The sequence below is a fragment of the Anser anser genome, assembly GCF_964211835.1.
Source record: "Anser anser genome assembly, chromosome: 9".
NCBI lineage: Eukaryota > Metazoa > Chordata > Aves > Anseriformes > Anatidae > Anser > Anser anser.
The window spans coordinates 3,411,677-3,426,388 of NC_139729.1; the positions used below are offsets into that span (position 1 = coordinate 3,411,677).

The window sequence follows — 14,712 nt, forward strand, 5'->3', positions numbered from 1 at the left end:
GCATGGGAAATAGACAGCTGCCAGCACGTTAATATAGTTATAAGAAGCCAGCTGAGTATGTTTCATTTATAACTATGAATTTTGGCAGGGTCTAAACACTATTAGCATTAAAGTGAGAAAAGTCTCCACCAGATTTAGACAACTAGCTGAACCTCAGAGATAGTTTGGAGTATACTGAATTCAAAAGAAACACTTAGGGTGCTACCTCTTTCTGAAAAGTCCATTTTGAGTTCTTTGTTTACATTAGTAGTGCATTTAAGCAGATTGAAAAACAAAAAGCATGTTCACAGAATGTCGAAACCACACATTTCTCAGCTATTTTCAAATGTTACAAACAAAACTCAATACAAACACATCAGAAGGGAGAAAAAGAAACTAAGTATAACAGCTATGCTTTTGTCAGTCCACTTTCTCTGTGATGCAATGATTTCTCAGGTAAAGAATTTGCCTGAAAACTGTATCTGTGTAACATTACATTTGATGAGTTTCATTGTTATAACATTATAGCTGAAGGCTGATCAATATCAAATTACCTTGAACAAAGCCAAGTCTGCAGCACAGTTGGACCACTGCATTGTGATCAAGGTACAGATGTAATTTGTAAGTACAAATCAATTCTCTTTTTCATTTGTTACCTTACAGTTGAAGTTGCACTTGATTCTGAGACTTGGCTTCAAATCCTGATCTGTTGTTATAGAAAAAGGTAGTACAAATCATCAACCTTCTTCACTATACACGAAGATAACCTCATATATAACATAAACATCACATGTATAAAGTAGTATTCTTTCAATAAATATTATTGATCCTTACCCAAGCCATTGACAGAATCATTTACAACCAGACACTTTTTTCATTCAGGCACCGAAGACCTCTGGAGCCTGTAGTATTCCACATGGTAACGACATATTCTACCCATATTACAGCTGAGGGTAAATGCAAGTACACTTTTTTTTTCTACTACTAATTCAGCTGCTTGAGCACTTCTCCTCTGGGTGTTCCAGACTGGAACATCAAACAAAGGTAAAAACCATCCAGCTCTTATTCCCATTAAGCCCCTACTGCAGAGGCCAGGTGGAGATCCCCCAGCTTAGGTTAGTATGTGACTTCTCTAGTAGGACTAGGTTTAAGGTTTATGTATCACTGGAATAGGTTTAGCAATAAAAATGGTTCTAAAAACCTTTTCAAACCCACCTTAGGGTAAAACCCCTATTCCTGATTCTGATTGTATCACAGTTATTGTAAACACATTTCTGACATACGGAGTTGACATGCAATCTCTATTTGGTAAACTTCAGTTTAAATCCTGCCTATACCAAGATTTCAATCAATGCTGTTAAGTGGCTGGATAAACTGGCTTTCTTTCTTGACTATATGTTTAGTCCTTCAATGAAGTTTCCTTCAGATTGATCCAAACCCACAGTACACTGAATATGGACTTTCTACACCATTGCATACTCACCTCTGGGACGTGGGTTTGGGCAAGCACTACCGTCAGCCCCCACAATGATGATGCTTATGGAAGTTCCAGATTTAAACACAGTCTTAAAAAAAACTGTTCATTGCTTTGTTAGAGCAGAGTTTGGGTGTTCTGTATTTCACGGGATTATGCCTATAACAGATATGTTTAATTATCCTGATCCAGGTTCAAATGGATTACTAAAACCTAGAAAGCTTTTACAGATAGAAGAAATCAAACTGGGTTATGCTTCCAGTCATTTATCTTTTGCGTATTCACTCCATGAGGAACCAACAATACCATGCAGAGTTTTACACATTCACAGTGAAAAAAAACTTACTGGTAGAATCACAGGTAATAAAATCATGCCTCAAATAGAAAAAAAATAACCTCTCAGCTATTCAAATGAGCTCTGCAAAAATCTGGAATTGCATCTGGAATGAAAAATTATTTATAATCAGTTATAATTTACTGATTCATAATCAGTCCCCACACTATTTCAAATCTTACTTAAAATAGAAAATTACATTATTTTGGGAATCATTACTAAACAATTCTATTCTTTGCTTTCTTATTCTTCTTTCTTCCCTCCCCTCTCTCCTTTATATCTGTTGAAAATTTTGGGTATTAATTTTTTATAAGATACTATTCAAGTCCTTTGCTCATTAATACTATCATTTGGAAAGTGTAGTTTTCAATGTACCATTGTGTACAACTTCTTTTTTTTTCTTTTTTTGGCAGTGGGGCAGGAGAGGGAATTTGTCTTGGTGCTTTTGGTTTGACATAGTGTAGTGGGTTTACATAGCAAGGTTTTGGTAACAGGGGGCGATAGGGGTGGCTTCTGTGAGAAGGATCTAGAAGCTGCCCCATGTTTGGTAAGGGCCCCACTGCTGACCAGAGCTGAGCCAATAAGTGATGATGTTTTGCACCTCTGTGAGAGCATATTTAAGGTGGGAAAAAACAAAACATGCTGCACCCCACAGCAGCTGGGAGAGTGAGAAGAGTGAGGAACAGCCTTGCAGGCGCCAAGGTCAGTGCAGAAGGAGGGGGAGAGGTGCTCCAGGCGCCGGAGCAGAAGTCCCCTGCAGCCTGTGGTGAGGACCATGGTGAAGCAGGCTGTCCCCCTGCAGCCCATGGCGTACCACGGTGGAGCAGGGTTCCACCCTGCAGCCTGTGGAGGAGACCACGGTGGAGCAGGTGGACCTGCACCGACGGAGGCTGCGGCCTGTGGAAGACCCCTGCCGGAGCAGATTCCGGGCCGGACCTGCAGCCTGTGGAGAGGAGACCACGCAGGAGCAGGTGACCTGGCAGGAGCTGCTGCCCGTGGGGGATCCAGGTTGGAGCAGTTTGCTCCTGAGGGATGGACCCCTTGGTACGGACCCATATCTGGAGCAGTTCTTGAAGAGCTGCTGCCTGCGGACAGCCCACGCCAGATCAGTTCAGCAAGGACTGCATCCTGTGGGAGGGACCCCACAGCACAGGGGACAAGAGTGACCGAGAAGGAGCGGCGGAGAAGCAGCGCTATAGACTGACCATAACCCCCGTTCCCCTGTGCCGCTCTGGGGGAGGAGGTGGAAGAGGGTGGATGGGGGGGAAGGTGCTTTTGGTTTCTTTCCTTTGTTTCTCGCTTCTCTAGCTTGTTAGTAATAGGCAATAAATCTTACTATCTCCCTATGCTGAGTCTGTTGCCCGTCACAATAATTACTGCGCGATCTCCTCGTCCTTATCTCAACCTTTGAGCCCTTTTCATCATGTTTTCTCCCCGTTCCTCTTTGAGGAGGGGGAGTGAGAGTGGGTTTGGTGGAGCTCAGCCGCCCACCCGAGTAAAACCACCACACATAGTTATAATCACAGTTAACTCTATCTCTAATTCACCAATTAATATTACACGTGAATTGCTTCTACTGTGCTGCTCTTTAACAAAACAGTCCATAGTCTCATGTCAGCTTCTTGTTGAAAGGCATCTTCCCCAAACAGTATTCTTGCATATATGAACATATTTTTGAAAGCTTTTTAAAGAACACCAGCTGTTGAAGCCTTGCAGCCTAGCACAACTTTGTTACAGACTTCAGCCTTCCCAGCCATTTCTTTTTTTTTTTTTCTCCTGGAAAAATTTGGAAGTATTCCAGTTGTTGGTCGAAATTCATCTCATCTGACTTCACCTATTGAAATGTGATGGATAAGATTTACTTTCAGTCATCTGAAGATATTCCTCTTTTGACAGATACATGGATAAACTGGCGTATGGAAGTGCCTGCATGTGTCCATTCTCCAAGACCAGAATAGTCACCAGAGAGAGCAATACTTTCAGAAGGTGTTTCTTCTCATTTTAAGATTTATATGTCTACAGGTAGATGAGATAGGACCAAACACTTTCTTCCATAACAGCTAGTCCCAAGCTGGGGACTTTAGGCATCGAACTTTTTGTCAAAAATTTAGCTTCCCAATGATTCCCAATACAGATGAGTAAGTCAGAGGTGCTCCAAACAAATGGATTGATTTCTGTCGATCCACATCATGTGAAATACTGCAGACCTGAAAAAGTTACATGTTGTCCATCAAAGGACAGTTTCTGCAGTCCTTGCTAGCTACCCAAAACGTACATGCAGCCCATTCGATGCTGTGATACCACCCCTTCACAACACAGTTAAGAAATGAGGATTTTTCTCTTTTCATGTAAATGTTGGGAAGGGAGTTAACAGTGCATAGCAAATATTGAACCAAAAAGGAAGGAGACAATAGATTATTTCCAAAAACCCTAAAAAATTTTGAGAAAAGATCTGAAGTAGAGGTGAGTTGGATATGGAAAAAAAAATCAAATCCTTTTCACTCCATATCTTGCCTCATATTTTTATATCACTTTTACTGTTCTACCCTTTCTCAATATGAGGATTTACTAAAAGCTCCAGGGGAGGCTGGCCACTGCTGATATTTCCTATCAGTATATTTAATTCCAGAGATATAGTAAGAAAACAAGCAAACAAATAAATAAATAGGAATGAGGGTCTGGAGTTGACAATGTAATATCTGAAACTTGCTGTTATGATTAGGGTGTCTTTCTTCCTCAAGCAACCTGGACTTTGTTATACACAGGCCAGGCTGTAAATCAGAAGGTATTGGATATTTCCAAAGCTATAAACAACATCAAATTATGTGGCTTTATCTTAAAGAATCATAGGCAGAGAGAAATTAGGGATGGAAGTCTTATTAAACTGTCTAGTTCAATCTCTGCCAGCATGGGATTATTCCCTGGAATGTGTTTTGCAGCACGTTATCCACAACTGTTTCCATACGTGATTTTGCTCTGGAAAGAGCTTATAAAAGTGATATGGTATAGTGTTGTTCTGTTTGAATCAATGATTTCTCTCTCAGTTGCACAAAGTTTAAAGAAATATTTTTTTCCTTTCAGTTGAAGATATTTATTCTTTCAATCATACACACTGTCACTTCTAATAGATGCTCTGTGCTACATCCTCACCTTTATTTGCATTGTGTAACTCCACATTATGCCTCAGCTCACTCCGATTGCCTTAGGCATACCGTGATACAGGAAAGAGGACTGAGGTAACAGCACAGGTAAATGCTTTATCAGAGATAAAGCCATACAGATTCTTTGTACTACATACATCTGCACTGAGACTTACATTAATACTGTATCTTCCTTCCACAGCTGCTTCTCTCTTATTTTTGAGACCACATATTTTGAATCTTGACGTAATAAATCCTTCATTATTCTCAATTTCCTTCTGATATCACTACTGCAATTATTCAGATATTGCTATCATTCCTCCCAAGAGACCTGTCTTTTAGCTTTAGGTCAGTTACATGAACCCTGAAGCTGCTGAGAATATTATTCTGCCTCAGAGTAAGCTGGTTTGCTATTAGTTTAGTGCTCCTTCATCTTCTCTTCGAAGGAAGTGTGACATTTTCATTTATCTTTTTGATTTTATTCAGTTCCTTTTTTTTTTCCTTTTTTTTTTCCCTTCCATTTCACAGTTTTAAACCTAGAGTTCCTTCTAGAACTGGAATGTAATTTTTATTTTCTGGACCAGAGTGACCAAAGAGGCTAGGTGTTTTTACCAGGTAAGATTCATCTCTGCCATTTCTATAGGTTATTTCAGGCTCCATGTAAGTACATGGTCCTCTTCACATTATTATCTGAGTGTCCACAGGCTTTAAGGTCAGATGCAGGCTGTGTGTTGGGGAATGATGCGCATGCTTGCTGATGTGCTCCACCAGAGCACTGACTGGAACTGCTTTTCTGGGATTTTCTCACGATTCTCAGCCTATCCATTTCTTCTTATTATAATTATTCTCCCCATTATTTATCATATTCCTGCTCTTTGAAAGCTTTGCAAATGTTAATTGTTTTTTGCTGAATCCAAAACAATTCCAATTCCAATGCCATCAAGCTGCTTTTTAATTGTTAACAACTAAAGGGTAGGGTTACATTCTTACCACTGCCAAAACATGTCAGCAGCTCTGTATCCACAACTTTAACACAAATCATTTTTTTTTGTTTTTTGTTTTTTCCTCAGTCTTCTCTGCTTGCCTGTCAACATTGGCTTTACTGAGGCTCTTCACAATGTCCTTATGCTGTTTCAGTACTGTGGCAGGCAGGCAAGCACAAAGCATACCACAAGTGTCTTTGGGAAACTTGACTTGCCTCTCAGATGAAGCCTGCTTGCAGACAACCTGTTGGGCACTCTGGTGCTGTAAAACCAAATGTATGGATGCAGAGATCTGCTTGCCCCAAGAATTGCACTGAGGTGCCTACATTTATATTTGCTGTCTCTCTACTGCATGACCAAGTCAGGCTTAAAAATGCACTGTAGGTTTAATGGTCATTACCTACAGATGCTCTGTCACCAAAGCAGGGTTACACCTCTTCGTTTCACTGCATTCTTCTTTTCTCACAATCACAGTGGCATCCTTGGTGTTGGAGTACTTATGAAAATCCTGCTTTGCACTTTCCCGCTGTTTTCTAGTCTGAAGCTCATCTTGCCTGCTGCAGATTCCTTTGCCTCATCTTTCATATCTTACAAGAGAAGAATGCACTTTGTCAGTCCTTATTCTAGCTGCAGGCTGTACTGCAGCCTGAGGCTTCCAGATGCATTTTAGAGAGAGAGGGCTGCATTGACTGCAGTGGTTAAAACATTAAGCAGACACTTGGGGAACCTCAGTTGTATTTTTACTCTGTCACAGTCTTGCTGAAGGACTGTGGCCAACTCCTGGAACCTCTTTTTGCTTCAAGTTTCCCCATTTTTTACATGAAGATGATACTGGCTTCCTTTATAAAATGTTTTCTTGCCTACTGAAGAAAAATATCTTGCAAGAGAAGTGCTATTATTGTTTCACTCACACAACCCGTGCTATTTTCTCATCACAGTCACAGGAACAGAAGCATCATAAAGCAAGTACCTGAGAGAGGAGGTTCCCTCTAATAATGGGAGTGAAAGGCCCAGAGCCTTTGGCATCTGCACCAGAATGGCAGTGGGTCTGCCAATGCTGCATGTTTTGCAACTTTCAGCTTTCCAAAAACTTTCCAGTCCGAGTATTTATTTATTTTTTTAATGCTGGAGAAAAAAAGGAGAGAAAATAAGATCTGGATAATTTTCATGTTGTACCATCTGTGATTTCTGTTTCCGATTCACTTACAACAGTAAACTTTTCCAGTTGTGTCATCCAAAAGAACTGGAAAATGTTCGTTCTAGTTGTTTTCACTGAGTGGATGTTCAACTCCCTGAGGATAAAGTGTACCGATGTAAATTTACTGTGATAGAGTCACACTGCTGCTGATTGTTGCAGAACTACCACTGAGTAGTAAATGCTTCACTGCTCTGTTACCCAGGGGGCTGAGCATTAACTACACTATTGAACAGCAAATGCTTATCATCCCCTATAATTCAAACTATATAAATCACTGAAAAGAGACAATGTGCCTGCAGGGAACTCACATGGTCTATAAAAATGTAAAAATCTGAAATATATTTAGCTGACAGAGCTATACTTAAAAAAAAAAAAAGTATTCAAATGATAGTCTTAAATGTTAGCTTCATCTAGTGAAGCTTTGGTGGTGTTTAATCTTTTCTGCAAACATTTTCATCTTTAACAACATATTTAAAAAAAATAGGATTAAAAAGTAAAAATTATTACTTTCTTCTTTGCCTACACTCTCTCTCTCCTTCAAGCATTCACACATCATGTAGAGTGATCTCCTTTAAAAACACTGTTAAAGCACAGTATTTTTCTTTAATTGAGCATCTCTGTCTACTTTGCTTAAAAACCACTAACAGAAGGTTTAAAATATCATGGTAGTAAAACACGCATCCATCAAAAGGAGGGGACACAATTACCTTCTGTTTAAAGACAGGTCTTCTCATAAGGGACTTATGCAAGGATCACTGTACTGAAATATGAAAAGCAAGTTAAAACATTCTTTCTAAGGAACTGTACTGTGACCGAAGTAATAAACTTTCATTCCTGGATAAGCAAACACTTAATCTGAAGTGGACACAAGTAGGTTCATTAACATCAGTGAATTACTCATACTTGTAAACTTAAATACATACAAGTATTTGCAACATCAGAGGACTTTATGATAACCTGGTGGTCCATATTCCTTAACATATACATCAAATAACTTTTGTTCCTCCTTTTGGCCTCAACCACGCAATAACCTTTGGATTGGCCTCACCAGCCTTGTTGTAATTATCACGAACTGATTATGCTACTTACTGCAGAGCTGAGGCTTTCAGTAATACTCTCCACTAGAAAACAAAAACATACCAAAATGCCTATCAGTAGAGAAATGTTGACCTTTAATACACAAATAGACAAAGAACAAAACCAGATGAGAAAACCCTCAAGGGAGAACTGGTATTGGACTTGCTGAATTTCATCTAGCATTCAGAGCACTGATGAAAGAGATGGTTCAGAGCAGATTTCGAAAATGATCACAATCAATCAATGTTTAAAAGGGGTCAGAATCAAAATGAAGTAAGAATACTAAAGCCTTTATGTTATTAACCCACAGATAGCTTAGTGTTTTCTTACTTTTATCTTTTATGAAGGTGTTCTAATGAAACAAAGAAGATTTTGATTTTTGAATCTTATGAAAGATTGTCATCAATGGTTTATGTTTGATACTTACTTTTTTCCTTTCACAGAGGAAACATTTGTAAATAATTAGCATAGGTCTACCATAGTCTGTGAGCCTGAACTAACCAACAGCAATGGGTGATTTTAAACAGAAATATAATTAAGCAATGTGAATATGTTTGAAATGTTGAAATGAAAACATGAGGTATGATTTCAAAACTGATACAGATAAATCTAGAAAACCTAAAAAGAGTTCTCTCAGGAAAGAAGGAAATGTATATATATACTTATCTAAGAAAAGTATAATACTTATCTAAGACTACTTATTAAGAAAGTAGCAAATAGTGCCAGCATACTTGGGATGCATTATCAGGGTACCTCATTACCAAGAACAGAGTCTTTCTTTATATATCCCTAATGCAGCTTGAATGTATTGCTTTGACTTGTCTTCAAATGCAAAGTAGACAGTTAATTATAAACTAAATTCAGGAAGCTCAGAGAAAACAAAACAAACAAAAAAAACACTGGTCTTCTAAAAGCAACCGTTTTATACAGTCAGTTGCTTTATCATTTATTGCCTATTATATGCTCACCACAATGTCAACACTGAGAATAAAGCGGAATGTACTAAGAAATGATAGTTAAAAATCTATAATTTGGGATTAATTCCAGAAAATTAATGCAATACAGCAATGGTTTAATATGCTGGCAAAACCAACCCTTATAAGTAATACTCCAGACTGCATACCAGTTCTAGAATTCCAGATGAATTTGAGATGCTAGTCCCACAGGACTACTCAAGTGGAAATGAGCTCATGCTTCAATATTTTCATATCAGAGCCATTTGCAGTACTAGCACCCCACAGTAAATTTCTTAGAGAAATATTGATTCTAATTTCCAATGCCCACAGACAGCAAAATCCAGTCATTTCACTTTGGAGACCTCTCTGCAACCTGAACCAGCCCCATTTGATATTATTCTGATATTAATCTAAAAAGTGTCACCCTCACCTGAATAAACATTGGACATCCATAACTTCATCTGTCTGGAAAAAATCTGAAAATGAATAAACTCATTGATTTCAAAAATTGTCTCCCAATGTTACTCATTAGTTGGTGCAGATTGCTGAGGTGCCACCAACTGAAATGGTGACATTTCACACCAACAAGGCCTTGCTGGGTAGCGTACGGTGTTAAGCATGTGTGTGTATACTTGCATAAGCACGGCTCAAGTGCAAGTAATCTCTACATCTTTGGGCATATTGTGATGCGAAGCATGCAAGTCCTATGCATTATAATCAGAACTTTTAGTTTATTTTGCTCCTAAAAATTTTTAGTTTCCCCTTGACAAAAAACAAAAAAAAATCTAAGTGAAGAAAATTAGGCCTCTTAAAAATTAATCTCAATTGCATTATATTCAAGACCCACTATTACACTTCACGCTCATTATATCTGACCTAAAAAGAATATTAAAAACCTCATTATTTTGTTGCTGGCTTTTCTACCTAATTATTACCACAACAGGCAGGTAGTCATTATGCTGATTACTCAAGACTGAGATGTAAATAATTCACGTGGGGGTTAATAATCAGATAATAACAGTAAGCCTTCATTCTGTATAATTAAGTCAAATGACATGATTTATTCTGGGGCAAATCTACCTTCAAAATGAAACATTTTATGATATTACAATCTTTTTAAATAGCCCTACACTTTGTAAGCATGCTATATACAGAGGTTGCTTAAACTCTAAAATTTAGGCCATTCATGAAATTTAAATGGAAAGGGGACTTTTTGTTTTAAAATTGCAATCATCTATATTTGTTATTAATGTTGGATACCATTAATTAATTTCCCTTTTTCAGCAGTCCATATATTGCAGAATCACGGAATCGTTGAGGTTGGAAGGGACCTCTGGAAGTCCTTCTGTCCAACATGCTTTTCAAGTAGGGCTGCATTTATTGATTGCCTCCAGAAACTTGTGCATCATAACATTCCTATAGGAAAATGCTGAACTGCTAATGTGGCCAATGACAAAATTATCTTAGAATTTCTAAAAATAAATTATAATTTATAATGTAGAGACTTTCTTGTATTAACTTATCATTGGAAACTGGGATTACAAACTTCTCTTCTACTGTGCATTTTTCGCTGTTTTTCTGATATTTTATTAATGCCAGATGATTGAAAAGGGCAAGGGGAAAAGCAAGCATTCTGCAGGGTAAATGGGAAGAGAGACGGACAGAGCTTTTCTTAAAATGTCACTGCTTATAAGGAGCTTGTGACAGCCCAGCATTATATAAGGCTGGCTTTTTAAAAGGTATTGTTAAACACACACTGATTTCTCCCATATTTTTAGTTCGCTATTTTAATCACCTCTATACTGAGATCTTAAAAGTATTTTGAATTGCTACATGTTACAATTCATTGTCATCTTTTCGAGTCACTGGAGCAATGCTGTCCCAAATCACGACAAAGTAGGAACTTTATGGCTGTCAAATGAAGTTACTGGTAGCTGAAGAAAACAGTTACTTCTTTAGCAAAAAACTTCAAAGCCCTCTGTGCATGATCTGGCTCATTATGAGAACTCATCATGATGGGATCTGGAGCGTGTGTGTGCATGTGTTGCTAGAGTGCCTTTCAGTTTATTTGCACACACACATTGACTAGATTATCCCTTGGGGTCAGGACTCATGGGTTGCCCAGTTGTGACTGTCATCAGAGACATTACATTCGATGTAAATGTGGCCATGGCTTTAAACCAACTGGTAGGTTTATTTATTTATTTATTTATTTATTTATTTATTATGCAAGAAACTGTTACTGAACAAATTCAGAGAGATATAAAATACAACAACAAAAAATATATTGGTTTTGATATATTCAGTTTAACAACCCTAGAGAGAATCTACATCACAGTTTTTTGAGGTTGTCTCATCTATATACATTTTTAACTAGTGAAGATTATTACAGATTTTAAGACCATTAAGAATTAATGCAAACACAATTATAAGAGGTGTCATTAAAGTAATTTATGTCTTACTATAAAGATCTAAAATAAAATATTTTTCACATTTTTTTTTTCTTAAAATGTATCTAAAATGTAACTGATCTGCACAGAGAACAGTAGATAATCTTAGGAATCTTCCTACTTTAAATGGAGGTCAAGTAACAAGAAGTGATTATTTTTCAGTAGTTGTTTAGTATATTCAGTCATTTAACACCTTTCTTAGAAATGGTGTGCTTAGATGGCCTTTTCAAACAGTGATCAGGCCTGTGTCTCTCTGGAGTCAACTCCTTAAGCTTTTCTGAGCCATTGTGATCTTCTGGTAGAGGAGAAATACACAGGAAGAGGTAAGGCTAGGATTTCCTTAACAGAAAACAAAAAGCATGAAAGGAAGAATGGATTCTGGAGTGGGGTACATCTGAAGTCCATGTCTTTGCCTATATTGCTGTGGTATTGAAGGTTTTCTCCCCCCCTTTAAAAACTCATCTAGTTCTTGTGTTTGGGTTAAGGCTTGTTTCTGTAAGTCAGAAGGAGAAGCCATCTAGTGAGTCTGATGCTCTGAATAGTTAGCCAGAGAAAGCTGAGAGTCAACACGCATAAGTGCTCAGTGAAATATTTATTAAAGTTTAGAGTTAAGGGTGTTTAAGGCTGGGAAGAGACAGCAGCGTTACTCCACCAGCTTTATCTTTTCTTTTTTTTTTTTTCATGCTGGGAAATTCAGAGAATATGACTCCACCAGTAAGCACAGAAAATGATCTTGGGCTTTTCATTCTTGTGCTTTCTTTATAATTTACCTTCTCGAGTGCTGACAGAAGCTCTGTTCTAATTGTAAATCTGAATCTGCTGAATATTGATTACCAAGAGATCTGATTGTATTTGTCCAAAATAATGGAGATGAGTAGCTGACTTTAAAGACAACTCTAAACTTCTCCATCTAACAATATAGATCATAGATTAATGAGCTCTTAAAGTAATTGGGTCAGCCATAAATAGGGTTGTTTGCAAAGACACAAATACATTAATTTGTAAAGGTCATATTGATAGCATCGCTGAGAAGTATTATATTATTTATATCCCAGTTTTGAGGATTGATTGGTTGTAATCAGACTGCATCTGTTTCTTTCAAAGGTGTTCAAAATAAAGAGTGCCCAGGAGGTTTCTTCCATGTAGTCCACAATGCAGAGGAAATACTTATGTCCAGGGCAGAAAAGAATTTGTTTAAGTAGTCATGCTGTTGGCATTAGTTTCTTTAAAGGGAATTGGGATAGAGCATATCTCCTATGAAGAGTTGAAAAAAGCAGTATTGATTTCTGGATGTTTACTTCAAGAAAGAAGAAAAGAATGAATTTCCTGGTATTGGAGGTCCAAGGGATTATTACAGACAAGGGAAAAAAAAATAGGATCTACTTGTTCAGTATCTGTCTGATAAACTGTTCTCTGCACACTGGGGTACACCTTGGAGACATACATGTAGGGGCCTCTGCATTGTATTCCATTATGTTTCAGTGGACTTTTGTTTTTTTTCTTCAACCTCTAGATGAACTCTTTTCATACCACACTGAGAAATAAATGATTTATTTCAGGACTTCTGACTTGTCTGACTGAACCTAACATCCCAATGATCTTTGGGAAGTACGAACCTAAAAAGGATGTGATTTTACAACCTTCCTTGCCTGTACTTGTCATGAGAATATAAGAAACAGCAGCACTGCAAAACTGTGAATTAAAAATGCTCACTCACTTTTTGCTTAGCTTTGTAGATGTTTTCCAGCCTGTCTTGTCTCTTCCTGAGCTTCTCCATCAACGCGTTAGAGAATGAGAATTGAATGTAGTTTTCTAAGCCATTAAATTAGAAATAAACTGCACAGTATACTGCTGCCTTCAGCAGATTCCTGGAAGACTTAAACCCCGATGTTGTAGTCCTTATTTACTCTATGCAAACAAAAAACCCTCAACATAAGATGCAATTAAAATAGAACTTATCCCATGAATCTTAATAGAAATCCAGCCCTGCTGGATAATTTACAGTTTAAAGTTTCACATTGAAAGTTTCAGGTTTTGAGTTGGGATGATCACAGGGGAGACACTACAGCATGAAAACAGTATCCAATAAAAAAGAAATGAGGTACTAAAAAGGCCAGACTTAAAAAATGCCAGAGGAAAGAACTGATAGCTAATCTGAGGAAACACCTCATCAGGAATAATTTCATTATTTTTGTTGTGGTTTAACCCGGCTGGCAGCTAAACACCGCACAGCCGTTCGCTCACCCTCCCCCCTCCCTCTCTGGGATGGGGGAGAGAAACGGGAAAGTGAAGCCGGTGAGTTGAGATAAAGACAGTTTATTAAGACAGGAACGTAATAACAATAATAATAATAATTATTAGGAATAACAATAATAATAATAATAGTGATAATGATAATAGTATTAATAATAATAATGTGTAAGAAAACAAGTGATGCACAATGCAATTGCTCACCACCCGCTGACCGATGCCCAGCCTATCCCCGAGCAGCCGGCCCCCCACCCCGGCCAGCCACCCCTATATATTGTTTAGCATGACATCAGATGGTATGGAATACCCCTTTGGCCAGTTTGGGTCAGCTGTCCTGGGTCTGTCCCCTCCCAGCTCCTGCTGCACCCCCAGCCTGCTCGCTGGCAGGACAGAGCGAGAAGCCGAAAAGTCCTTGGCCTGGTGTAAGCACTGCTCTGCAACAATTAAAACATCAGCATGTTATCAGCGCTCTTCTCATCCTAATCCAAAACATAGCACCCTACCAGCTACTAGGAGGAAAAATTAACTCTGTCCTAACTGGAACCAGGACAATTTTCTACCTAATTTTCCCTATTTATAAACTATGCATGAACTGACTGGGAAAGCCTCAGATGTAATCCTTATTTAAAATTCATATGAACAAATTTCTACAAAGCCTTTATTATGAACTGCAAGGGAATTTTCAGCAGAAAGCTCTGTGTGAGGCAGTTGGATCAATGAATTACTTTGATATGACTACTTACAGTGTATAAAAATAAATAAAAATAATAATCAAATGCAATAATTTTATAATTTCCATTTAAGAGTACCTGCATATTCAATATTGTTTGGAATATTTTAAATGGAATTTCATCACCTCTTAAATTATTAC

General features: G+C 37.9%; 1 protein-coding gene across 1 annotated transcript in view; it reads right to left on the reverse strand.

Annotated features, from left to right (window-relative positions):
- Positions 1 to 691: 691 nt before the first annotated feature.
- LOC310904279 (uncharacterized protein) overlaps positions 692 to 14,712 on the reverse strand; it is a 231,542-nt gene continuing 217,521 nt past the window's right edge. Inside the window, exons 9-11 of the mRNA XM_083848762.1 lie at positions 8,198 to 8,229; positions 7,816 to 7,868; positions 692 to 1,893 (exon numbers count right to left, since the gene is read on the reverse strand). Coding sequence (XP_083704888.1) covers positions 7,850 to 7,868; positions 8,198 to 8,229 — 51 coding nt within the window. The 3' untranslated portion in view covers positions 692 to 1,893; positions 7,816 to 7,849. The remainder of the gene's footprint in view (positions 1,894 to 7,815; positions 7,869 to 8,197; positions 8,230 to 14,712) is intronic.